Source organism: Dendrobium catenatum, unplaced genomic scaffold, assembly GCF_001605985.2.
Source record: "Dendrobium catenatum unplaced genomic scaffold, ASM160598v2 fragScaff_scaffold_858, whole genome shotgun sequence".
Lineage (NCBI taxonomy): Eukaryota > Viridiplantae > Streptophyta > Magnoliopsida > Asparagales > Orchidaceae > Dendrobium > Dendrobium catenatum.
Window position 1 is genome coordinate 152,876 of NW_021319320.1, and position 27,375 is coordinate 180,250.

Below are 27,375 nucleotides of genomic sequence, written 5' to 3' on the forward strand. Positions count from 1 at the left end.
GTGGCTCGACGAGACGAATCCAACAAGCCCAAGATCACCTAATTTTGATATTATTAAGACATTCAAATGCCCAGTAAACGTTCCACGATCAAGGGGATCAATATCAATCGTCCATTCAAACCACTCCCAACATATCCTTGATCTCCCTCCTATTTACTGGTCATGCCACTTCCAAAAAATTATAAAGAGACCTCTCATTCTTCATTGAGGGGGACCCCAAGCAGGGAAGAGAAGGGAGAGGAGGAAGCAAAGAGGGAGGAAGCAAAGAAGTGAGGAGAGAAAGAGAAATCTGATATCTCTCTCACCACCAAGCTCCTCCACGACCATTGCCCGACCACTCATAGTTGTCGGACTTCCTCTCAACCACCGACTGTCTCTGGACTTTCATCTTGACACCAACTGTCACCGGACTTACTCCCGACCACCGACTGTCATTGGACTTTCGCTGGACTTCCTCCCAACCACCGAGTGTCACCGGACTTCTGCTCGGCCAACAACTATCGTTGGACTTATAATCAGCCATCGACCTTCGCCGGACTTCCGCCTGACCAACAACTATCACCGAACTTTTTCAGACTCTTACCTGACCTCGTCGCCAACGATGGCCTCTCCTACCAACATCGCTGACTATGGTCCTTTTGGACCTCCGTCGCCAGATAACGGTCCTTCAGACTTTCGTTACCTGCCGACTACGACCCTTTCGACCTCCGTCGCCAGATTACAGTCTTTTTGACCACCATTGCTAGCCAACAACGGTCCTTCCAACCTTTGTCACTAGACTACGGTTTTTCCGACCTCTGTCTCATGTCAATTATGGTTCTTCCAACCTCCGTCGCCTGACGACTACGGTCCTTCCAAACTTTGTGGCCGAACAACGATCTTTCCAACCTATGTCATCCACTGACTATGATTCTTCTGACCACCATCACTAACTACGATCTTTTCGACATCCGTTGCCTGCCGACTATGGTGTTCCTACCACCGTTACCCGATTATGGTCTTTCTGACCCCCGTCGCCCGCGAACTACGATCCTTCAGACTACTCTCATCCGACTACGATCTTTCTGACCTTCACCACCCACCGACTATGGTCATGCCGACCAAACAAACATGTCAATGCTGATTCTTCCAATTCCCACGATGTAATGTAATCTATATAATGTATATTCACTACATCAAGCCAAGGTCTTCCCCTAAGGATTGGCCCCATTTGTAATCGATTGCAAACACTTGTGGATTCATTTAAACTGGGCCAAGTCTTGGGATTTTTTTCCTTTTTAGGAGTTTCCACGTAAAAACTCTGGTGTCTCTTATAAACGCTATACCCCTGCATTTGAAATACTTTACATTTATTTTACATCCAACCAAGCAGGCCCTAAGTTTTTTTCTTGAAGACTTTGTTACTCTTCATTCCTCGACCAGAATTTTAATCTTCAATTACACGTGGACTTGCTGTTCTATTCCCAACATAGATCGGTGACCCTTGCATGATTTGCAGCTCTCTTCCCTAACTATGCTTATGTGACTTGTGGAATTCCTCCATTTGTTACTTGTAATTCCGGTACTATAGCTGCCTATCGTAGCTTGTAGCTTTGCTTTTATGGGATTTTTTGGTTGGTTGAGGTTTCCTCTTACTAAATTTACAACTTATTTTTTAGAATGAACCTGCTGTTTTCTAAGTATTAATAGGATTCTAAGTCATGCAAAAGAAAAATTATACTTTAATTTCTTTTTTGATGCAATAAATCTCTTGTTGGTTTGGTTCCATCTAACATTCTAACATTTTAAGAGAAGTTATTTTCTTATACTAGTGTGAAATCTAGTTCTTTTGTGATCTCTTATTTTTCTTACTCTTATTCTCTTATTTATAGTAATTTGTTTGATTGTGTGATTAAATTTTCCAGTCGGGTGGTAGTGGCACATATAAGTTTTTTAACTAAAACTTTCTTTCCTTCCTGTTTCACATAATGCGTAATGACGAGGCTGCACTCCAAGTTCACTCATAGAGAACACTTCTTTGAATGTTGAACAATTGTTTTGGAAGTATCTAAAAATACTTTTGGAAGTATCTAAATATACTTGTCTTATAGGCTTTCTTATTGCTTCTTAAAGCAACTTTTTAGTACAAAAATTAAAAATGTTGTACTAAAAAGCGGCTTTAAAAAGTAGTAAGAAAGCCGTCCCAAATGAAGCCTTAGAATCAAACTTGTATTTTTTTCTTGCTTTCATATCTCTTATTATTATACACGTAGTCCTTATTACCCATTTTAGTAGAAGCTGCATAAAATCATACTGGCAGAATTACCATCTCCTAATGATTCTGTGCTTTTCCGGTCTAACTTTAACTCCATACTATCAAAGATACCATCTCCTAATTGCTCTCCGTGTTTATCATTCCGGATCTAGGAATAAGCGATCATCTTTTTTATCCACTTGATTTTGTAATTGAAAGTGATTGGCTTTAATTGTTTGTTTGCACTTTTGTGGAAGCTAGTTAGTCCAAAAAGGTGGAAGTTAGAACATTTATTGAAAAACAAACGGTGGAGGTACAGACAATTCTCTCCCTAGGTAAAGTAAAGTCTACCTCTATATTATTTTATTAGGAAGGAATTGGTAAAATTAATCCATGAAGCTTTTATAAGAATACATTCAAATACAACTTAATTTACCACACTCTGTTATCTATAAGTTTTTAATGTTGATTATACCCTTTTGTGCTTTAGTAAAAAAATCTTCGTGTGGTTATTTTAATTTCTAGACCTTTCTCTTATATATATTGGTTCATTTTTATTTTAATTTTTTAGGCAATATTCTCGTAGAAGTGTAAAGCTGATATATATAGAAATTTAGTTCATAGGACTCTAACTTTGAACTTAATGCAACATGAGTTGAATCATCATTTTAAATACCACATTTTTCTCATGGTAAACCTGACGCGTTAGAGAATAACATTCATTTGCCTTTATGATTCTTTCTGTAAGCATTATTTTTGCTATATTTTATGCCATACTTCAAGAATAAAACTTTAATCTTAAATAAATTCAAACTTAAATTTATGCCTCCTGATTATTATGTTGTGTGGTATATTTATACAAAATTTTCTTTTTTATATACAATCCAATTTATATACCTTTGGAAATATGTTAAACCAGTCCAGCCAGTCTACATGGGACCGGCCCAGGCTGAACAAAGGTGGAAGTTCCACCTCTCCTCTGCACGCCAAACACACGCTCGGGTCCAAGGGAGTTGTTTAGGAAGGATTTTTTAGGGAGTTGGGAGGAAAATTTGAATGTAGGGACTGTTTAGAGATTTCCTTTTGAATTGTATGCATTAAATAGTTTGTTTTCCTAGGATTAGGGCATCTTGAATTTGACTGAAATTTGAGATCTCTTAGCTTTAGGTTTTTGGGCTCTAGCGGCCTCTAGAGATTGGGAGATAGATCCTCCTCTCGAATAGAGGATCAATTGTACCTTATTATTTTTCTTCCGTTAGTATGATTGTCTCAATAAAATTCCTGTTTTTCTTTGGTTTTCCATTGAATTGGTTGAGTTTTCTCGCTGTTTTTATTTTTATTGTTAGGATTTACTTGAAATTTTCAAGTACTTCCTAACAAAATACTTTATTTATATTCCAATTATAACATCTTTCAGTTTGAAATAACTTTTTGATGTTATATTTAGTAGTTTTTTCTTTGAAATTATCTTATTTTGCTTATCAATTTAATTCATCTAATTCTGTGCTATTAGTTATTATCATTTTCAAGTGCATCTTCTTATATATCACTAAAATATATTTTTTATTTAAAAATATAATATTTACATGAGAAGTAAGATATTCATGTAATATATAACTTAACAAAAGTATAATAACACATCAGCTGCTATTTCGGTAGCTATGTGACAGTCTATGTTAAGAAATGTTACATTAATCAGAATTTAATTCAAAACTGGAGCGTGCTGCGAGATGTAAATTGTTATATAGCAAGGACATAATATCACCTTAATTTCTTCGTATTTCAGATTGTGAAGCTCTGATTTTGTTGATTCTTATATCGAATTTTTTTTTTTTCTGGTTCTAGATTGTGTGATGAAGCTACGAGTGCACTGGATAGTACAACCGAAGCTGAAATTTTGAATGCATTGAAACCATTGTCAACAAATCGGACTTCCATCTTCATAGCTCATAGGCTAACAACAGCCATGCAGTGTGATGAGGTACGCAATAGAAGATTGCATATTTTCAATTCCTTTGTTATATAGTTGGTGCATTGTTCTTTCTTGAATTGATACTAAAGACATGTGGTTTATTTTTGTATTTTGTTATTAATAAATCTAGTGGAGAGATTATGACTTTGAGCGATCAAGTTATTAATAAGAGTAGACGTTTGAGATATCTTGGGTCTTTTGTTCATAGTAATGGTGAAATGGATGGGAATATTATTAGTAGAATTCAAGTTGGATGGTTGATGTGGAGGAATGCATCGGGCTTGTTGTGTGATAGAAAAGTCCCCCTCAAACTTAAGGGAAGATTCTATAGGATGGTGGTGTGCAGAATGTTTGCCATTAAAGAGAAGCATAACATTAAGTTAATTGTTGTAGAGATGAGGATGCTCTAGTGGATGAGTGGCTTTACTCTTAAAGACATGATACGTGAAAAGGTTGTAGCTCAAGTGGAAGATAAGATTAGAGAGAGTTGACTAAGATGGTATGTTCACATTAAACAGCGGCCTTCCGATGCCCCGGTTAGGAGAGTAGATGTATTAGATTTGGCTTATGTTAAGAAAGGTAGAGCTCAACCTAAAAAGACTCGGTTAGAAAATATTAGAAATGACATTTCTGTATTAGATTTAAATTAGAAATTGATTCTTAACATGACACAATGGAGAAAAAAGATTCATGTAGTCAATCCCACGTAGTGGGATAAAGGCTTGATGTTATTTTTGTTGTTGTTATTAATTTGTTTTGTTTAACGTGAAATAAATACCCATTTAAAATTATTATGCATTTATAATTTTCAAAAGCAAAAAAAAAGAAAAAAAAAATATATATATATATATATACCCCTTTTTCTTCTGTGGTTGCTATCACTAACTACATTATTTGAACTTTTTTCTTTCAATCACCATTTCTCGGATTCATCGAGACCTTCATGCGTTTCCCTCTACAGCTTCCAGCAATGTTCAGGCTAGGCCTAACACAGTTCAAACGTTCTTCTTTTTCTTCTCTAAGCACTCCATTGTTTCCTCTTCATCTTCTTATTATCCTTCGTTATCTCCTCAATCGGACTTCCATCTTCATAGCTCATAGGCTAACAACAGCCATGCAGTGTGATGAGGTACGCAATAGAAGATTGCATATTTTCAATTCCTTTGTTATATAGTTGGTGCATTGTTCTTTCTTGAATTGATACTAAAGACATGTGGTTTATTTTTTGTATTTTGTTATTAATAAATCTAGTGGAGAGATTATGACTTTGAGTGATCAAGTTATGAGTAAGAGTAGACGTTTGAGATATCTTGGGTCTTTTGTTCAGAGTAATGGTGAAATGGATGAGGATATTATTAGTAGAATTCAAGTTGGATGGTTGACATGGAGGAATGCATCGGGTTGTTGTGTGATAGAAAAGTCCCCCTCAAACTTAAAGGAAGATTCTATATGATGGTGGTGTGCAGAATGTTGGCCATTAAAAGAGAAGCATAACATTAAGTTAATTGTTGCAGAGATGAGAATGCTCTAGTAGATGAGTGGCTTTACTCTTAAAGACATGATACGTGAAAAGGTTGGAGTAGCTCAAGTGGAAGATAAGATTAGAGAGAGTTGCCTTAGATGGTATGTTCACATTAAACAGCAGCCTTCCGATGACCCGGTTAGGAGAGTAGATGTATTAGATTTGGCTTATGTTAAGAAAGGTTGAGCCGTAGAGATCAACCTAAAAAGACTTGGTTAGAAAATATTAGAAATGACCTTTCTTTATTAGATTTAAATTAGAAATTGATTCTTAACATGACACAATGGAGAAAAAAGATTCATATAGTCAACCCCACGTAGTGGGATAAAGGCTTGATGTTATTTTTGTTGTTATTATTAATTTGTTTTGTTTAACGTGAAATAAATACCCATTTAAAATTATACCCCTATTTCTTATGTGGTTGCTATCACTAACTCCATTATTTGAACTTTTTTCTTTCAATCGCCATTTCTCGGATTCAACGAGACCTTCATGCGTTTCCCTCTACAGCTTCCGGCAATGTTCAGGCTAGGCCTAACACAGTTCAAACGTTCTTCTTTTTCTTCTCTAAGCACTCCATTGTTTCCTCTTCATCTTCTTATTATCCTTCGTTATCTCCTCCTTTTTGACTTATTCGGCCACCGGTGATTCGATTTTACCGGCGATTCGACTTCTTCTGGCATGCTTTGCATGAACTCCATATCCTTAACTACATATTTCAGATTTTTGTAGTAGATACCCACAAATCCCATTGCATTACCTTCTAACCATTCCTAAAGATTTACGCAGAAGACAACGGTAATGTGATTCAATAACAACTTTTTTTATTAAAACTTTGGAATTTATCGATCTACCATTGTTTTTTCTTCTAGATTATTGTTCTAGAAAATGGCAAGGTTGTAGAACAAGGACCCCATGAAGTTCTTCTATCAAGAGCTGGAAGATACTCCCAGTTATGGTTGCAGCAGAACAGCACAGATTCTATAGATACAGCTCTTAAACTGGGAGCATGAAATTCTTTCTTCTCACAAAGCTCTTACTTTTCTCGGCCAAGAGATGAAGAAAAAGAAACCAAGTTTGTTTTCTTCCCCAAACATGTTGGTAAGTTCTATATTTTATATTTCTATTTTCTTTGTAACATAAATGCATTATTGATGAATATTTATCATTCTTAGCATGCTATTAATATACCCCCCAATAAAATATTATGTATATTTTTTTCATATATTTCTTGAGAAAGTTCTAACATTTTGTTGTATTTGACCAAATTAAATGATTAATAGTAATAAAATATGTTTAATTGATAAAAAATATTGCATTCATCACAAGTTCACACAAGATAATTATAATTAAAATAATTAATTTTAACAGATAAAAACTAAGGGAGTGCTTAGTAATTTAAAAAAAAATATTAGTAGTTTACTTGAATTAGTAATTATAAAGAAAATTTCGAATTTCCTTGAGATAATTGAAAACCTGAAGAGTCTTTGAACACTTTAAAGAGCTGGTAAGGCCCCCCAATGTATCCAGCACATTACATGGCTTGAAAAACAAAAGCAACTCGCTTGTCTTCTTCAGAGTTAAGATGGTGTCCCATGAGGAGAAATTATTCTGTGCGGACACCGGGTGCAGAATGTTGTACGAAGATCAATCAAAATGTGTCATGTCAGTTTAACCGAGCCGAGGTACCGAGCACAGGAGTGATGTGGTACATTATGGTTGTTCTCCAGATGACGTTCGACATCCGCACAAAATAATTAACCCCCCAAGAGAAACATTTATAGGTGTTTTGATGAAATATTTTTATATATTGATAAATAATATGTTGGATAAATGAGCCATGTCATATAGATGAGATTAGTGCCTAACAAAACTTCTCTTCCATTGGTGGCATTTGGGTTCTCTGCTATTTGAGAATTAGATTTTGTTTGGGATAGCTTTTTGGTATTTTATTTTTTAGATATTAATTATAATTTTATTTAGCTATTGTTTTCTTATTATTTTTTTAAAAAAATTATGATGAAAAGCTGCTTTTTATAATAATAATAGTGAAGTTGTTGTCTCTACAACTAATTTTATAAAATGTAATCGTCGCAAGTAAACTCTTTGAGACCATATTCGATCAAGCAAATCTCATTAAGCTTTGATTTTGATTAAATGGCATAGAAGTTGGAAGAGATCTTATATGTGGTTGAAGGAGACATTATTCTGTGCAGTCACCGAATGGTTCAGAGGTGAATCATAATGTGCCATATCATCCGGTACCGAGCGATACAGTAAAAAAAATGATATGGCGTGTTTTGATTCTCTTCTGAACATCGTTCGGTGAACGCACAAAATAATTTTTTATGATTTCTGGTAGTTGAAGGCTCATATTTGTAAGGGACACTTCAAAATTTTATAATTTATTTTTCACATGATTTATGTTTAAAAATAAAATGGGACTATTTGAGAGAATTTAAAGTTGTTTGTGAGTTTAGAAATGTTAATTATTTCTCCTAACATCCAAACATATGATATAAATTAGTAAATTGATTATTTTCTTAAAAGGTAAATTTAAATTTCAAACAATCACTTGTGCTCTAATAGAACTTATAAAAAATATTATTTTCCTCTTTTTTATTTCATTTTTAAATCTATTAAAATGTCTTACATAATTATTTAAAAAAAAAGCTACATGCATTCGATTACATAATTCTTTATTTCATTAATGCAATGAAAATACCATATATGCATCAAAATTATAAAAATTAAAATTTTATAAGAATTTTTTTAGGGATCAAAATGGATTAACAAGTAGAATTTAGGCCTGATTTAAAATTGATTCAATATGAATCATATTGATTGGAATTCAACCTGTATAATAAATTGGTCAAAAAGTTGACTTGAATCCGATCCATTGACAACCATACGACTCATATTCAACCAGATTACTTGTTTTGGTTAAAAAATTTTGCAACTTAATAACTATAAATTTTAGATTAATTAATCAAAATAAGAAGAGCATATCAAAAAGCCAAAAAAATCTAATGAAAAAAGAATAATTAAATTAGTCTCTATTGGATCAAAATTAGATTTATGGGTTAGTCAAAATACAACCAAGCAATTAAATAAATCATAATTTCTAACTTAAATTTTAATTATTTATTAAAGGAGTAAATCTTAATCCTAATTTTTATGTTCAAATTCAAGTCAAATTATATGGATTGAGGTTTTGTTTGAGATGACTTTTTTATTGTTTCTTAAAATAGCTTTTAGTTAAAAAAGTTTAATTTTTTAACTAAAAAGTTGCTTTAAGAAACAACAAAAAAAAGTCATCATTATGGGACTGTTTTTTTAATACTTTCTAAAATTGTTGCTTCCTGGAAAATTCGCGGCGGTAGAAAAATATAAATATTAATGCCTTAGCTTTGAACGAAGATCCAGCATACAAACAGATGAAAAGAGGGTGTAACATTTATAAGAGATATAAGAGTTTTTACGTGGAAACCCCTAAAAAGGGGGAAAAACCACGGGACCTGGCCCAGTCTAAATGAATCCATTAGTTTTTGCAATCTATTACAAATGAGGCCCTTCCTTAAGAGGAAGGTCTTGGCTCGATGTAGTAAATATGCATCATATATAGTATATTAGATGGTGGGAGTTGGATGAATCAATGTTGACATACTTATTTGGGGAGGCAAAATCATAGTTGGCGAGCATTGTATATCGGAAGAACCATATTCGGCGGGTGATGGGAGTCAGAAGAATTGTAGTCGGCGAGCGAGAAAGGTCGCGAGGACCGTAGTCGGCGGGCAATGAAGGTCAAGAGGCTCATAGTCGGCGGGCGACGAAGGTCAGGAGGGCCGTAGTCGGCTGGGAATGTAGTCGGCGGGCGACGCGGGTCGCAAAGATTGTAATCGGCGAGCGACAAAGGTTGCGAGGACCGTAGTCAGCAGGCGACGAAGGTCGAGAGGACCATAGTCGGCGGGCGACGAAGGTCAGGAGGACAGTAGTAAGCGAGGAATGTAGTCGGCGGGCGACGTGGGTCGCAAGGACCGTTGTCGACAGACAACAGAGGTCAGAAAAAACATAGTCGGTGGACGATGGAGGTCCGAAAAATTGTAGTCAGCCTGCGACAAAGGTCTGGATGACTCTAGTCGGATGACAGTAGTTGGGAGGGCTGTAGTTGGCGGATTGGCGGAAGTACTGTGGTGTTCAGTGGATTGGCAGATGTCCATTGGTGCCCGAAAAGAACTCTGGCTACGATCGGGAAGAATTCCAGCAATAATTGGCAGATGAGCAGAAGTCTGGCGATGGTCGGCGGATAGGCAGAAGTCTGGCATTGGTTAGCGGACGAGCGGAAGTCTGGTGGTGGTCGGCGGATAGGCAGAAGTCTGGCATTGGTCAGCGGACAAGCGGAAGTCTGGTGGGGGTCGGCGAACTGGTGGAAGTCCAGCGACGGTCGACGGACTGGCATAAGTCCGTCAGTTGTCGACAGGAACTCCGGCGGTGGTCGACAGGAACCTCGGTGTTGGTCTGCAGGAACCTCGGCGGTGGTTGGCAGGAACTGTTACGTCCCAGATATCTATAGTGAAAGGATTCATCGACATACTTTTCTTCTTATTCTTTCTTCTCGCTCAGATCAATACAGACATCCAGAAATGATAATTGCATTAAAGAAAATAAATACAATATAAAAATATAATTCACATTACGATATTTCACAATTACAATCCAAAAGTAGCGTCCAAAAGAATATATACAATAGCCGCTTGGGCTACAAAATAATACATGAACTAAAAACTACGAAAACTATGCTAGTGTCTGTATGCCTAAAATCATTAACCACATATAATGAGCTTAAAAAGTCCAGCAGTGCACCAAAAACCTACAACTGAAATCAAAGCACGGTACGGAAGCAATATGCATGTCAATTAGTCAAATCAATATTAGCCACTTACACATGATCATTGAATCGATGCAAATACAAAAATCAGTACATAAGTAATAATCAATGCATAAACAATAATCAGTACAAAAATAGTAAAATCCTCAATCGTATCATTAAACATTATTAAAGTTCGTAAAGCTCAATGAATCAGTACGTGCGTCAAATCAAAAAAGAAATCATCGGATCAATCATATCAGTCAGTATCAAGAGAAATCAATTCCGGTCAATAACATCAATCAGTATTGAATCATATAAAACAATCAAATCAATACATCGTTAAGAACAGTTAAAATCACAACAATATAGTAAAAGCATATTCTATATCACATGTTCGGTGTATCACATGCAATACAATTCATTTGTTCAGTGAATCATATGTTATCAGTCTTGTCAGTGTATCACTTGTATCAGTCAGTATTCGATGTATCACGTGTTATAAGATCAATACAATGAATCATAGTAGAATCGGTAAACAATATGCAATATCAATGAAATCGTGCAGTGACAGTAAACTCATAAATCCGTCAGTAAATCCATTCAATATCAATAAATTCGTTGATATCAGTAAATTCATACATAAATCAATAAATCCGTTCAATATCGATAAATCAGTTCAATATCGGTAATTCCATAAATTAATCATAAGAATAATACTTTACACATGCATTCAAGTATAGTAGTCTTACTTAACAAGTACAATCACTGGCTATTAAGATGTTTTTTAAGGTTAATATCAATGTCAGTAATCTGTTGGCTCAGTAAATAGAGTCGTCACTCTTGCCCGTCGGCACAGTAATCTCCTTATAACTCCCATCAGTAATCACATGATCAGTAGAGGATAACACCAAACCCCTTTTAAAGGAAAGCCCGTCAGCCCACCATCATGTACAGGTCAATCAGTCTCCAACCAACGGTTCAACTAGTATTTACTTGTCTTTCAGTAATATATTAGTAGTATATTCAATCATATATTCACATTCATGTACATCTCATCAATGCATGACAATCAACAAACACAATTTAACTCAATTGAAGAAAATCCTTAAAATATCGTACAGTCGACATAAATTCCAAACAGGATCAAAATACACAGTTTCAAAAAATTACAAAATTATCATAAATCGAATAAAACATCATTTCAAAATTTTACTTGTACTGAAGCAATATTTTTCAACATCTAGAAAATTATCTATTCGATAAAAATCCCATAGAATTCAAAATACCCGGTGAAAAATCTCCATAAAATATTTAAATCGTGCAAAATCATCATTTCAATAACATACCGAAAGTTACGCGGTAAAAGTTTCGTCACTACAAAGATATGCACATTTTTCAGTAACGAAAACACAAATCTGAGCAGAAAAATACCAAAACACGAAATCTTCGAAATCAGAAATAAGATTCGGATTCCTTACAGTGAAACAAACAATTCTTCCAATAGTGGCGTCGGACGAAAATCGCATCGCGGCCTACAAAACCAAGCTTTTTTTCCTTCAGTTTCCTTCTCTTTCTCTCTCCTACTTTTCTCTCTCTTCAAAAATATCTCAAATCATCTATTTAATGAACTCGATCATCCAGACAATGTTTTCCATTCGTCCCGGGACTAAGCTCTCTGGACACGAGCATACAAACGATGTCTGATTTCGTCCCTAGACGATGCTCTCTGGCAAAAATTTTGTTCAGTTCGTCCCGGACGAACTCAGGTTCATACAGACGAACCTGCACATACTCAGTTCGTACGTGTAGTTCGTACGTACTAACCATACATATTTTCAAAACTTTCTTCAGTTCGTTTGTACTAAAGTCAGTTCGTACATACTAACTGCACAAAAAAAAAAGAAATTCAGAAGGGTTTTACAGGAACTCCGTCGGTGGTCAGCAGGAACCCCGGTGGTGGTCGGCAGGAGCTCCAACGGTGGTCGGTGGCAAGAGAGCTCCGAAACCCCTCTTGAGAAGAATGGGGGCTATTTATAGTTTTTTGAGGGTGACATGACTTGTAAATATATGGAGGATCAAGATATTTTTTGGTGACATATCAAAAATAATTTTTAGTATAAAATTAAAATTAAATTTTTATGTAAAAATTATTTAAAAAAAAAAACTATCCCGAACGGACAAACGAAGCTGAGTAATTTATTGACTTCCTTAAATTTTATTGAGGAAGAGTAAGTATAGAAAAATAGTATCTAGCATTAATCACCTTTAATTTTATTGAGGAGGAGTAAGTATAGAAAAATAGAATCTAGCATTAATCAGTAAGCAAGCACACCAACGCTCACGATTTGTCCACGTTTAATCGGACGTCCAATGTCCTTACTGTTCGCACGAGCAGCTCCCGCATAGAATTTCACGATCGCACCTCGTTCAAACTCGCCACCAAACTTATAAGAACAAACGTAGCCGAAAATTACAAGCTCACTCACTGTCCTCTCTCTCTCTCTCTCTCGCGCGCGCGCGCGCGATCGAAATTCCCGGCGAACCGACAAGCGCTCTATCTCTGTGTCATGGAAGCTCTCGTGTGCCGAGAGATCGGCGATCCGACAGTTCCGTTATCTGATTCCTCTCCAATTGTACTGTCTCGTTCTCACCCTGTTCCGGAGCTCAATTCTCCCACTGCCGTTAGGGTTCGGATCTATGCGACGAGTCTTAATTTCCACAACTACCTCCAGATACTGGGGAAATACCAAGAGAAGCCCCCTCTGCCGTTCATCCCCGGTTCCGATTACTCGGGCATCGTGGAGTCCGTAGGAGAGCGCGTCTCCAGGTTTAGGGTTGGGGACAAGGTTTGCTCGATGGCGAGTCTTGGATCCTTCGCTGAGTTCATCGTGGCCGATGAGAAAGATTTGTAAGTTTTTTGTGGCATTTTTTTTAATTAACATTAAAACTAAGTTCAGACGGAGGGGCTCTATTTTTTGCTGATCATGCTTTGGTTGTCTATGCCCTTTTATATTATTTTCATTGGTGTATTTCTAACTTTGTTGCATATGTTTTGTGAAACGCAAGTGAAATTTACTTGTGTAGGGGGGAGTAGTATAGTATGGAGGAAATTTTAATACCTTAAATTTATCGTAGTTTTTTTTTTTTTTTTTTTTTTTTTTTTTTTTTTTTTTTTTTGTGGGAAGTTGAGCGTCTAGCGCGGGGCTAGCGAATGCGAATATTTTTGATTGACGTAGATTTCTTCACTACAAAGGAGTGAATAGAGTGAGTCAAGATCGGCTAGAACAGAGGAGTTGCGAATGTAAGTCTTGAAAGAGTTGTAGGCGGCGGGAAGTCCATTGAGGGTGTAGAGAATAATGTCTTCGGGATCGACTTTGGAGCCGGATGCAGCGATATTGTCGACGATAGTCTTGACTTGAGTTAAATATTGTTGCATGGATAGATTTTTCATTTGGAGATGATGGAGTTCATTCTTGAGTTGGAGAACTCGAGAACGACATGAGGATTGTAACCTGCGTTCAAGAATCAGCCATACGTCTGAGGCCGAGTAGGCGTTGATGACGTAAGGCAAGATAGAAGGTGATATAGTAGAGAAGAGGGCCGAGATCAATGTGCTGTCAACCAGTTTCCAGGCTGTGTAGGCGGGCTGATTGTCGGCGAGAGGTGGAGAGACATCGCCGGTGAGATGGGCGACGTAGCCGGTGGCAGAAAATTGCTGGAGGATTTGAGTTCGCCAAATGGCGTAATTGTCGGTGGTGAGAGGGTGGGGGAGGAGATTTTTGATGTTGGTGATGAGAAATTTCAGTGAAGCCGGGATAACTGGCTCGGGGTTGGGATTTCCGGTGATGGCGGTGGAGGAGGGAGGTAGAGAGGAGGCTGAATCTTGATCCCCCATTAAGTGGCTCTTGATACCATGAAAGCAATTCAAGATCGCGAGGAAGAGAAGACACAGACAGGAGACGAAGAGGAAAAAGGAAAATTGTATTCAAATGTAAAGTGTGTACAAAAGCCTTTAAATAAAAGAAAGCAGTTAAAAGATGGTAATTAATGTTGGTACAGGATAACGTGATATTATGCTAAGCTGACAGTATCTAGCATTAATCACCTTAAATTTTATTAAGTATAGAAAAATAGAATCTAGCATTAATCAGTAAGCAACCACACCAACGCTCACGATTTATCCACGTTTAATCGGACGTCCAATGTCCTTTTTGTTCGCACGAGCAGCTCCCGCATAGAATTTCACGATCGCACTTCGCAAACTTATAAGAACAAACGTAGCCGAAAATTACAAGCTCACTCACTGTCCCCCCTCTCTCTCTCTCTCGCGCCCGCGCGATCGAAATTTCCGGCGAACAGACAAGCGCTCTATCTCTGTGTCATGGAAGCTCTCGTGTGCCGAGAGATCGGCGATCCGACAGTTCCGTTATCTGATTCCTCTCCAATTGTACTGTCTCGTTCTCACCCTGTTCCGGAGCTCAATTCTCCCACTGCCGTTAGGGTTCGGATCTATGCGACGAGTCTTAATTTCCACAACTACCTCCAGATACTGGGGAAATACCAAGAGAAGCCCCCTCTGCCGTTCATCCCCGGTTCCGATTACTCGGGCATCGTGGAGTCCGTAGGAGAGCGCGTCTCCAGGTTTAGGGTTGGGGACAAGGTTTGCTCGATGGCGAGTCTTGGATCCTTCGCTGAGTTGATCGTGGCCGATGAGAAAGATTTGTAAGTTTTTGTGGCATTTTTTTTTAATTAACATTAAAACTAAGTCTTTGAACACTTCAAAGAGCTGGTAATGCCCTATGTACCCAGCACCCTCTTGGACCACTGCAGCACAGGCTCACTGCAGCATAGGCTCACTGTGCTGAAAGCAACTCTCTTGTCTTCTTTTTTTTTGGGACAAGGAGTATCGGCCTTCGGCCACTAATCTCCCTGGTCGACCTAGCATGCAACCCACACCAATTTACACGGGCCGACACTTAAGGCTGTCACGAAGCGTCGAGGGGATTCGAACTTGATACCTGGCCTTTGGCCAGCCAAGTCTCCACCACCAGGCCACTCCGTGGTGGGTCTCTCTTGTCTTCTTCAGAGTTAAGATAGTGTCACCAATCAGAATGAGACACATCACCCTATGCTCAGTACCACAACTTGGTACTGTTCGGTACCGCTTGGTACTCGGGCTCAGTACCGTTGCTGTGGCACATTCTGATTGGCCTCCGGACAGCGTTTTGCATCTGGTCTCCGTACAGAATAGTTTCTCCTCCAAGAGAAATATTTACAAGTTTTTTGATGAAATATTTTGATATATTGATAAATCATAAGGTGGATAAATGAGCCATGTCATATAGATGAGATTAGTGCCTAACTAAAATTCTCTTCCATTGGTGGCATTTGGGTTATCTGTTATTTGTTGGGCAGAGAATTAGTTTTTTTTTACTGTTTTTAAATCAGTTTTTTAGTTAAAAAAATTAAATTAAAAAAAAAAGAAAAAAATTGTTTTATGAAATAGAAAGAAAGTTGTCCCAAATGAAGCTTTAATTTGTTTAAAAATAAAATGTGACTATTTGATAGAATTTGAAGTTGTTTGTGATTTTAGAAATTTTATTTATTTCTCCTTACACCCAAACAAACGATATAGATTAGTAAATTGATTATTTTCTTAAAATGTAAATTTAAATTTCAAACAATCACATTGTGCTCTAATAGAACTTATATAAAAAAATATATATTCCTCTTTTTTTTTTTAATTTTTTAATCTATTAAAATGTCTTATATAATTATTTAAAAAAAAAAGAGCTACATGCATTCTAGTACATTATTCTTTATTTCATGAATGCAATGAAAATGTAATATATGCATCAAAATTATAAAATTTAAAATTTTATAAGAATTTTTTAGGGATCAAAATGGATTTAAAATTGATTCAATATGAATCATATTGATTGGAACCCAACCTGTTTAATAAACTGGTCAAAAAGTTGACTTGAATCCGATCCGTTGGCAACTATATGACTCATATTCAACTAGATTACTTGTTTTGATTAAAAAATTTTGCAACTTAGTAACTATAAATTTTAGATTAATTAATCAAAATAAGAAGAGCATATCAAAAAGCAAAAGAATCTAATGAAAGAATAATTAAATTAGTCTCTATTGGATCAAAATTAGATTTATGGGTTAGTCAAAATACAACCAAGCAATTAAATAGATCATAATTTCTAACTTGAATTTAAATTATTTATTAAATGAGTAAATCTTAAACCTAATTTATATGCTCAAATTCAAGTCAAATTATATTGATTGAGGCTTCGTTTCTGACTGTTATTTGTTATTTCTTAAAGCATCTTTTTAATCAAAAATTTAAAATTTTATACTAAAAAACTGATTTAAGAAGTAACAAAAAAAGTCATTTACATGAGATAATTTTTTCACTAATTTTTAAATCAATTTTTTAATAAAATTTTAAAATTAAAATTTTATATTAAAATTTTATTTTAAGAATCATAACAAAAAAAACTGACCCAAACGGACAAACGAAGCTGAGTCACTTCCTTAAATCTTATTGAGGAGGAGTAAGTATATAAAAATAGACCCACCGTATCTTAGCTCGTGTGGGAAAGAACCTCCTTGGCAAAGCCGAGGTCTCGAGTTCGATTCTCATGGGCGGCCACGAAAGCCTTAAGTGTTGGCCCGGGCGAATTGGTGTGGGTAGTCCGTTAGATCGACCGGGGAGATTAGTGACCGAAGGCCGATACTCCCTGTCCCAAAATATATATATATACACCAACGCTCACGATTTATCCACGTTTAATCGGACGTCCAGTAAGCACGAGCAGCTCCCGCATAGAATTTTACGATCGCACCTCGTTCAAACTCGCCACGAAACTTATAAGAACTAACGTAGCCGAAAATTACAAGCTCACTCACTGTCCTCTCTCTCTCTCTCTCTCTCTCTCTCTCGCCCGCGCGATCGAAATTTCCGGCGAACCGACAAAGCGCTCTATCTCTGTCTCATGGAAGCTCTCGTGTGCCGAGAGATCGGCGATCCGACACTTCCGTTATCCGATTCCTCTCCAATTGTATTGTCTCGTTCTCACCCTGTTCCGGAGCTCAATTCTCCCACTGCCGTTAGGGTTCGGATCTATGCGACGAGTCTTAATTTCGCCAACTACCTACAGATACTGGGGAAATACCAAGAGAAGCCCCCTCTGCCGTTCATCCCCGGTTCTGACTACTCGGGCATCGTGGAGTCCGTAGGAGAGCGCGTCTCCAGGTTTAGGGTTGGGGACAAGGTTTGCTCGATGGCGAGTCTTGGATCCTTCGCTGAGTTGATTGTGGCCGATGAGAAAGATTTGTAAGTTTTTTGTGGCATTTTTTTTTGAATTAACATTAAAACTAAGTTCAGACGGAGGGGCTCTATTTTTTGCCGATCATGCTTTGGTTGTCGATGCCCTTTTATGTTATTTTCATTGGTGTATTTCTAACTTTGTTGAAACGCGAGTGAAATTTACTTGTGTAGGGGGAGTAGTATAGTATGGAGGAAATTTTAATACCTTAAATTTATCGAAGTTTTTTTGTTTTTTGTTTTGGTGGGAAGTTGAGCGTCTAGCACGGGGCTAGCGAATGCGGGAAAGAAGGAAGAATTTCAACCAACTGATCCTCGCAGATTTTTTTATTTAGCTCTAATGTTTCAATTATGTATATTATGTGCTGCATCTACCTATGTTTTCTATAATAATGAAGTGTTGAGATGATAAAGATTTGGCATATGCCTTGATCTTTTCTTGGAGGCCACCTTGGTAATGTGCTGCTTCTTGGTCAATCTGCCTATCACATTTTCTGTTACATGAGAATGACGGCTACTTAGTTCCTGTAAGTTGCCTAAAATATGTGTAATCTATTTTCCCCTACTATTCCTGCCCCTGCTTTTGTTTAACTTGTTTGACCTTTGTTTGCAGATTTTGTTTCCTTATGCTTTCTTATCATTGTTCATTTTCTTTTTATACTAGAATCTTTTTTGAACAACTCTCTTGAATGCAAGGTTATTATCATCTGATATGTATAGGTCATGTTATCTTCTTTTTGGTTTGCTTGTTAACATCTAAAACTGTTTTTGATGTTCTTTCCTCGATTAAAAAGATATTTAGTGCCTCATGGATGTGATCTAGTTGATGCTGGCGCACTACCTGTTGCATTTGGCACTTCGCATGTTGCTCTTGTCCATAGGGCACAATTAAAGGCTGGGCAGGTAGTTCTCCCTTTCAGTTATCCTTTTTTTTTGCATATTATTGGTTGTCATCATCAGCATTATCTTTATTCTAACTATTTGAGTTCAACTTTATTCAGCACCATCAACTTGTTATTATTTTTTATATTCAGAAGTTAATGATACGAAAACCTCTCTGTATGGGCACGACTAAAAACTGGTGTAATATATTAGAGTATTGTTATAAACTCTGCAAACAAATCTGCACAAACAAGTCAATTGGGTTCCACTTTTTGAGGAGGATTTTTATTGATCCACCTAATCAAGTGATAGCGTAAAATGAGTTTTTATGTAGGTTTTTTGGGGAGTGTAGCATTGCTCATCTTTTATTGGCCGAGAGTTGTTATATTCACATGTGTATATTGTGATATTAAGGAAAACTGCTTATCTTTAATTGTTTATATTCTGATAATGAGAATATTGCAAGGCAAGTAAGTTTTCTTTTGTTTTAAAATAAACTGCTTGTAGTTGGTATGTAAGCAACTTTGGTTTATGATGAAGCTTCGTTTTCTTCCGAAAGCTGCTCGTATTAATATGGGGTGTTGTAGTTGCAGCTGCGAAAAATATGCTTGGAATGTTTCTGAAATTCAGGCCATCATTGATACCTTGGTCAATACAAGAGCACTCTTGTTTATTGAATATTCTCATAGCTGTAGAATGAGCTCTAGATCTAATTTTCACATCTAAAAGGAGTGTGGATTATGAGATTGCTAGCATTTATCAGTGCATATATGCTTGTAAGGTTTAATAAGTATGCATTTGATTTCAGATTTTCTGGTTAGAATATAATAAATTCAACTATCAGGTATTTTTGGGTTAGCTTCAGCAAACTAGGATGATATTCATAATCAAGGGCTAGCCCAATTGGTTCAAGAATTTCCATGCTAGCAGATCGTATAGATCAATGGAGAAGTGATGTTATGTTGGCATACCGATAGTTGGCTTCTATGATGCACAGACACGGTTGGATATGGTAATATAATTTTTATATTTTAAAATGTGAATAAAAATTTGATAAATAAAATATTAAAAATTATTTAGAAATAATTAGTTATTTAACTAGAAATTTTGCTTAAAATGATTAACATTAGGATTTTGAGAGGCAGACGTCGTTGTCGTGTATCAGACATCGAGAGAAGAGACGACAATGTTGTTGAGAGTTGAGCATCAATGTTATGCATTAAGTATCGGGCGTCGATGTTAAGAGGGCTTATGTCGTGGGTCAATGTTAAGAATACATCGGACAAAGATGAGCTATAAAGTTGTGGGTTTAGAAATTGCTAGATCGAGCATCAATGTCAAGACAGTGTCAGTCTGTCAAACTTTGATGTTGAGATGGCTTTGAAATGTTGATGTTGTAACGACGCCATGTCGGATATGTGTGTCAAATTTGTATTTAATATTTTTTTAATCGGACAAGTTTTTGGCGTATTTGACATGTGTCGAACGCGTGTCATGTTAGATACGTGTCGGACACTACACGACTCTTTGAAAAGAAGTGTCGGTGCATCATAGGTTGGCATACGAGCATATTTTAAAGTTTTTATTATGTATATTGTAGTATTATATTACTTCATACCTTTTGCATCTTGATAAAATGTAGTTATATGTTAAAATGAGCTCTTAAAGCAACTAATAACCAACCACCTTGGGCTTTGTTGTAATGGAAGTGCTCAAACCTGTATTTAGGGGGCACCAAAGAGAGCAATAGTTTAACCTGTGAGAAACAAAGCTAGCACCACAAACAAATATGGCATTGAATCAATAAATTAAAGCATAGTAAAGAGCACTACTTTAGGATTCAGGTGATTCAGACTAAGATTGATCTCCATCCATGGGGTACGAAGCTACAAATATTTCCACTATCTGAATATGGAGGAGTGCAAATTCTCTTTCACATAACTAATAAGGAGGTATAGATAATATCTCACCAAACTAGAGCAATCTTTCATAAAAGAAAGCCGAAGAGCAAAAAAAGAACTTTTATCACTAAATTGCCAAGACGGAAAATAAATTGATCATCTCCCTTCATAATTTCAAAGAAAACATAAAGAAATCATCAGACTACTCCTTTTACATGTGATCTCATTTAGAAGTCTTGTTATTCTATCCTCTGATGATGTGTTAGCAAACTTCAATAAGCTTACTTCTCTCAGAGTATATCTAGTTTCTGGCTAAGTGTATAAATTCTCAATTGTAAATAATAATAATAATAATAATAATAAAGTTAATAATAAAATTCTCAATTGTAAAAAAATAATAATTATTATAGAATGTCCTTCCCCATATCTCTCTACCTTAAATCAAGGTTCTAATACAAAAAGGAAGCTTTGGATGAATCATAATTAAAGATATTTTTGGCTAAGTAAAATGGACATCAATTATGCAATCAAATCATGAAGATTTTGATTTTTGTTTTTCTTCCGTTAATGTTTGTAATAGTATGCATTCAGCATTCTACTTCTTAAAAATATGGAGTTAGTTGTATTAGACAATCATGTTGTATTGAAATAATGTAAGATGTTGCTTGTATGCGATGAAAGGTAAAGCTTGGTGAATTCCTTTTGTTAGGATTATTTCGTGAGTTCTCTATAAATATTTTTTATATTTTTCTTTGTGTTATTATTCTCTTTGAATGATAATATATATTCTCTATTCATGTCATTTTAATGTTGTCATGAGTAGCCCATCTTCCATTTCCATCAAATAGGCATGGTAGCCTTCAATCCAAATATTTATAGTGCCTTCTCAGCATATCTCTATTATGTTAGAAATGATGTACATGATTTATTCCTAATTATTTCCATACCCAAAATCTTCTTAGCAGCTCCAATTTCTTTCATCTCAAATATTGAATTTGAATCAACTTTCATCTTCTGGATCTTCGTCTAGTTGTGATCGAGATATCATCAACATTTAAAGACCAAATATGCATAAATTAGGGCTTAGTAATGTCTAACCGTAACGGTCTCGAACTTTTGGGGCTTGTCTGCAAAAAGGCTGTTGAGAAGACTATTCTGCTTGCAAACAACTAACATAAATGGCTCCCAAGTTGCAGCTCATGCAAACAAAGATCACTAGTTGGGTGAATAGGCTAGAAAATAAGGCTTCGTTTGGGATGACTTTTTTGGTGCTTCTTAAAGCAGTTTTCTAGTATAAAAATTTTAACTTTTGAACTAGATAGTTGCTTTAAGAAGCAATAAAAAGTCGTCCCAAACGAACCCTAAATTTCAGAATATTGTTGTGTTTTGATAATATTATATTATTCATGCTTTACGTTGGACATTTCAGCTATTTCTGCTTTTACATTAATTTCAGGTATTACTTATTCTTGGTGCTGCTGGTGGTGTTGGACTTTCAGCTGTACAGATTGGGAAGGCTTGTGGTGCTGTGGTCATCGCTGTTGTTAGGTATGCTTGTATTGTTCTTATTTTTGGTCTGTCCAGTTTATGGTTTGTGACAAAGAGGAAGAGAGTAATTTTTATAAGAATTATAACTTCTAGGGGGGATGAAAAAGTAAAGTTGCTGCAGTCCATGGGGGTTGATTATGTTGTTGATTTCACCAAAGAAAATGTAATAGAAACCGTGCGGCGGTATTTAAAGACTAGAGGGCTAAAAGGAGTTGATGTTCTTTATGATCCAGTCGGAGGCAAACTTACGAAGGAAAGCATGAAGCTTCTAAATTGGGGAGCAAAAATCCTGGTTATAGGATTTGCTAGTGGTGAAGTACCAGTTATCCCTGCAAACATTGCTCTTGTTAAGGTGGCCTATTTTTATTACCAAAATCTTTTTTTTATATCTTTTGAACAGCATACTATGTTTTGATTTAAGTTTACTTATATGTCTTTAGTTTGGCTGTATCTTATTCAATTCATGGCCAATGTTATCTAGTATGGCCCAACTTAGAACATCGTTGACTATATAAGAAGTTCCATCATAAAAATTTCTTTTTTAATATTTTATCCCCATTGGTGGTGTTAGCATTTGATGTTTAGTAGGAAATAATATTAGGAAATTGTCAATAATTCGGGAATATATATATATATATATGTTCTTAGTTAGAATTGTTCTCTGATTTATTTTCTTCCTATTGTATTATACTATACACCTATAAATAGGCAGTGTTATTTAGTGAATAAGATCATGTAATTCTCTACTCATAACGTGGTGTCATTGCCTCCTCGTTCCAATTCCTAGACTTCCATGTCCTCCCTACAATCCCTAGTCTTTCTCCAACCAAACCCCAAACACATGAATGGCGTCGCTCGTGAGCTCCAGTCAAACGACAAAACTTCTGGTATTTGATTGCAGGTGAACAGTGCGACGTCAATATTGGTGTTGCACTGTTCACCTGCGTTATTTTTCTATGTTTATCATATTTGAAGAAGAAACGCGCGAAGGAGAAAGACGGTTACCTGGGCGCAAATTTAGAGTTTGATTAGAGATGAATCACGCCATTTTTTGTTTCACTGCATTTTGGAGTGAAAAATGAGATTTTCGGTTGGAGATGCCTAGCAGTGCTTGCCTTGTTATCCTCTCACAGCTCCTTGCTTGCTAGTTGTGCAACCTTATCGAGCTCATAAACATTCAACACTCGTTTGTGGTGCTACAGTACTACATCTGCTGGCAATGCTACTTCTCCATCTTGCTTCTGCACCTCTTGTTGAGTAAATATCTGCTATCTTTTCTTTTTGAAACATAAGCTTAATTTGTTGTTGAAATTTCATAAAGAACAATACTTCTCTTGTAAAATTTCAGATTTTGACAATTGTTTGGTTCTTTTTAGGAATGATAAAGATGTCCTTGAATAATGTAAGCAATAAATTTTTGCTAAATTATGATTTAGTGACCTATGGATTGTGAATATTTTTGTAATTGCACAAAAACAATATAACTCCATCAGTTGAAAGGAAACTTGTGTTAACTCAGCTTTTCCCAATTTTATGCTATGCAGTTATGTTTGCAAGTTTTTTTCTAAAATACAAATTATGTTATGTTGTCTTAGGTTTCGTGGCTTTCTTACTGCTTCTTAAAGCATCTTTTTAGTACAAAAATTAAATTTTTTTGCATTAAAAAATTGCTTTAATAAGCAGAAAAAAAAAAGCTGTCCCAAACGAAGCCTTAGTTGCTTTCTAATGTTCTTGAATATCTAATGTTACATGCATGCTATGATATTCTCGAAATAATTCGTGTTTTTTAATGAATATTTTATGTTGATTCTCAGAACTGGACCGTTCATGGACTTTATTGGGGTAGCTATAGAATTCATCAGCCCAAAATTCTTGAGGACTCTCTGAAGGAGCTGCTTTCCTGGCTTTCAAAAGGCTTGATTAAGATCAAAATTTCTCACTCCTACAGCCTATCAGAGGTAAGCATAACACAATCCCCAGTCTCTCTTAAGCTTCGTTTGGGACGGCTTTCTTCCTGCTTTTTAAAATAGCTTTCTAGTACAAAAATTAAAAATTTTGTACTAAAAAACTGCTTTAAGAAACAGTAAAAAAGCCATCCCAAACAAAGCCATAGTAGGATAAATTTATAATGGTGAAGCAGCAGTTTGCGAAACAGCAGGTCCGCTGCTCGGTTCTTGCAATATCATCAGGGACAAAAACCCTAATAGGAATCTCTTATAGAGGAATTTCTCGATAAGTGCGTTTTATCATTATCAGCATTAGTCATATTACCAGTTATTTGTGATTATTTTCATGAATCCTCATTTTTTATTCATTTCTAGTGAGTATTACATTATATGATAAACTTATGTGCTATTTTCTTAAAGAGAAATTGGGTTTGGATATTCTCACCAAATTTTGGTGAGGATGAATTTTAAAATTCTTAGATTTATTTTGAGATGAGTATAATATATAAATAATTAGATAATTCTTATACAGTTCCCATCTCAAAATAAATTTATGATTTTTAAGCTTGTTCGGGATAGTTTTTTGTAACTATTTTTTCTCAACTTTCAAGAAGTTATTGTGCTAGAAAGTTGTTGAAGAGAATAGTAAGAAAATCTTCCTAAACAAAAGACTTGGGCTTCGTTTGAAACAAATTTCTCAATGCGTGATCATAGTTTTTGTTTGATCTTTATTTTTTTGTTGCTTAAAAAAAAATTATTAAGAAATTTCTTCTTCTTACAACCGTTATAAAAAGTTATTTTTTTTCTAGAATAATTCTATAAAGTTTTAAGAAAATTATCCCAAATGAAGTCTTAATGTCTATCATAATCAAATTTTGTTGAGGATGTTTTGACCTAATATTTTTTCTTCAATTTTTATTCATATTGTATTTGGTTTACTCTTTTTCATCACATATAGAATAAATGCTACCATGACCTCATTTTAATTCAAACTATTATAGTTTTGAGTTCAAGTTTTTACTATAGTTTGACATTTCTTGTCATGCAAGCAAAAGTTGATATATGAACAAATCTCTCTATTTTGTAGGGATTTGTTCAAAAAAAAAAAAAACATAAATCTTAATAGAAAAAAAAAGTACGGGTATTTGCTAGGGACTTGTTCTTGCTTTACACATTTTAAGGCCTTAAAAAAGAGATCCAAAAGGTGATTTTTGGGGCCTTAAAAATTTTTTTTTTTTAAGGAATTCCTCATGGGATAATTCGACTCTATTGATCACTATATTTTGGCTTGTAGAACAGTCCGCAGCCCTTTCTTTCTCCAAAACTTGTTTCAGTTATCTGACCATCGTTCATTCATATATTGCTCCTATTTCAATTTTGAGATCTATCATGAATATTTTGATCCAATTATATGGTTTCTTATACTATAATTTGGGTTCAAAATAAGAAAACAAAAAAAAATACCTAATTTTGAGAGATTGTATTTCTATCATAATCAGAATATCTTCTTTCTCATTCTTTTTTGACAGGCAAATCTTGCTTTCGCTGCTATTAAAGACAGGAAGGCTATCGGAAAAGTGATGATTGTGCTACAAAACAATTCTAAGCCCAAATCCAAGCTCTGATATGAACCTGATGAAGTAACTGGTGCACTTTTCTGCTCCTTTGCTGGTTATTTACCTCCCTTATCTCTTTATGTTTCATTTAGTTCATTTTGGACAGCTTTTTACTGCTTCTTAAAATAGCTTTTCAGTACAAAAGTTTAATCTTTATTCTAAAAAGCTGTTTTAAGAAGTAATAAAAAAATTGTCGCAAACGAAGTTTTAGTTTGCTAATTAATAAGAGGTGAGTAAGTAATCGTTGTAATCTAAAAGGCTATTTAAGGGTCCTGTCTGGTAAAATTCGCATTTAGAATGTTTCCCTCTGTTCAATCTAAATCTAATTAGGGAGAAAACTGTTCAGATATTTGGATTAAATTTTTAATTTGCTGGATTTGAAATAATTTATTATTTATTGGGAGAATTGTTAAAATTTATCTATTTCTTTAGGCATATGATAATTCAAATAATGTTTATTAATTTCTTTTAAGATAATATATTTATATAAAGCGAACTTATTTATTTCTATTAATTTTGAGTATTTATTGAAAAATTAAATCTAAGTATACTAAAGCTTCTTAATCTGGTTGTTTTTTATAGAATGGCTATCAAAACATTGAGATTTGCATATCTAAATTCAAATAATTGCATATATAACATTCAAAACATACTTTTCTATATTTGTTCTTCAAAAAAATTAAATATTTATTTTACGTCTAACAAAATAAATCAGATTCGGAGAGGCTGAGGCGATCATTGGAGAAAAGAACAGCTGATTATATTTGATATCATAAATAATTAATTTCACAATATTTTCAAGTCTAAAACTCGCTTTGGCAATAAAAATTATTTATATTCAGAAAGAATTAACACATTTCTTCTATTTAAAACCCAAATATCTTATTTAATGATGTGTAATATAAAATTAAGTTTTCATTATTTATGTGTTAAATAGAATTTATTTATAATTTTTTTAATAGTTTAATTTTTCAAATGTGTAAAAAAAAATTATTTAAAATAAATGTGACAAGAACGGGCGTTTGGTCTAGTGGTATGATTCTCGCTTTGGGTGCGAGAGGTCGCGAGTTCGATTCTCGCAACGCCCCTTCTCTCACAATCTAAATTTTTTATTTGATACGTTAAATATCTGTGAAAAATATATTTAAACAATCCCTTAAAAAGGACTGCTTACTTATCTATGCATTTATATCTAAATTTTTACATAAAACTTACAATTTTAAATTATAACAAATATAGCTTTGATATTAACTGATTAAAAACCAAATATTATATGTATGCATATTATTTAACATTAAAATTGATATAAATACGTAAAAATTTAATAGCATTTATATAAATTTTCTTTTTAAAAAATGATTGATTAGATTTTAATGTAATTACATATGTTTATATTACATTAAAAACAAGTCAAAATTTAATAGCAATGACACTTACGTCTTATTTGTATGAAATTTAAAATACGTAATCAATAAAAATAACTCATGATATTAACCACCTAAACAATTAAATTCACTACAATGCAGCTAAAAATTTCCCTACC

At 35.0% G+C, this 27,375-nt stretch overlaps 3 protein-coding genes and 1 non-coding gene across 5 annotated transcripts in view; all 4 read left to right on the forward strand.

The window, feature by feature from the left end:
- LOC110099572 (ABC transporter B family member 25, mitochondrial) overlaps positions 1-6,973 on the forward strand; it is a 14,064-nt gene extending 7,091 nt beyond the window's left edge. For both annotated transcript variants that reach the window (XM_028697050.1, XM_020826768.2), the window contains 2 exons: positions 4,079-4,214; positions 6,600-6,973. In XM_028697050.1, the coding sequence (XP_028552883.1) occupies positions 4,079-4,214; positions 6,600-6,740 (277 nt within the window). In that variant the 3' untranslated portion in view covers positions 6,741-6,973. The remainder of the gene's footprint in view (positions 1-4,078; positions 4,215-6,599) is intronic.
- A 6,102-nt stretch (positions 6,974-13,075) lies between these two features.
- Positions 13,076-16,060, forward strand: LOC114580225 (quinone oxidoreductase-like protein 2). Its single transcript, XM_028697051.1, has 2 exons — positions 13,076-13,505; positions 15,407-16,060. Exons 1-2 carry the CDS (start codon positions 13,165-13,167, stop codon positions 15,519-15,521), a joined length of 456 nt encoding a protein of 151 aa, XP_028552884.1. The 5' UTR covers positions 13,076-13,164; the 3' UTR covers positions 15,522-16,060.
- Positions 16,061-17,515: 1,455 nt separating this feature from the next.
- LOC110099585 (quinone oxidoreductase-like protein 2 homolog) lies at positions 17,516-26,218 on the forward strand. The gene is made up of 6 exons (XM_020826783.2): positions 17,516-17,948; positions 18,734-18,842; positions 22,179-22,270; positions 22,364-22,622; positions 24,085-24,228; positions 25,746-26,218. The coding sequence occupies exons 1-6, from the start codon at positions 17,608-17,610 to the stop codon at positions 25,839-25,841; spliced, it is 1,041 nt and encodes a 346-aa protein (XP_020682442.1). The 5' UTR covers positions 17,516-17,607; the 3' UTR covers positions 25,842-26,218.
- Positions 26,219-26,848: 630 nt separating this feature from the next.
- On the forward strand, positions 26,849-26,920 carry TRNAP-UGG. The gene has a single exon. It is a non-coding gene; the product is annotated as a tRNA-Pro (tRNA).
- The last annotated feature ends 455 nt before the right edge of the window (positions 26,921-27,375 follow it).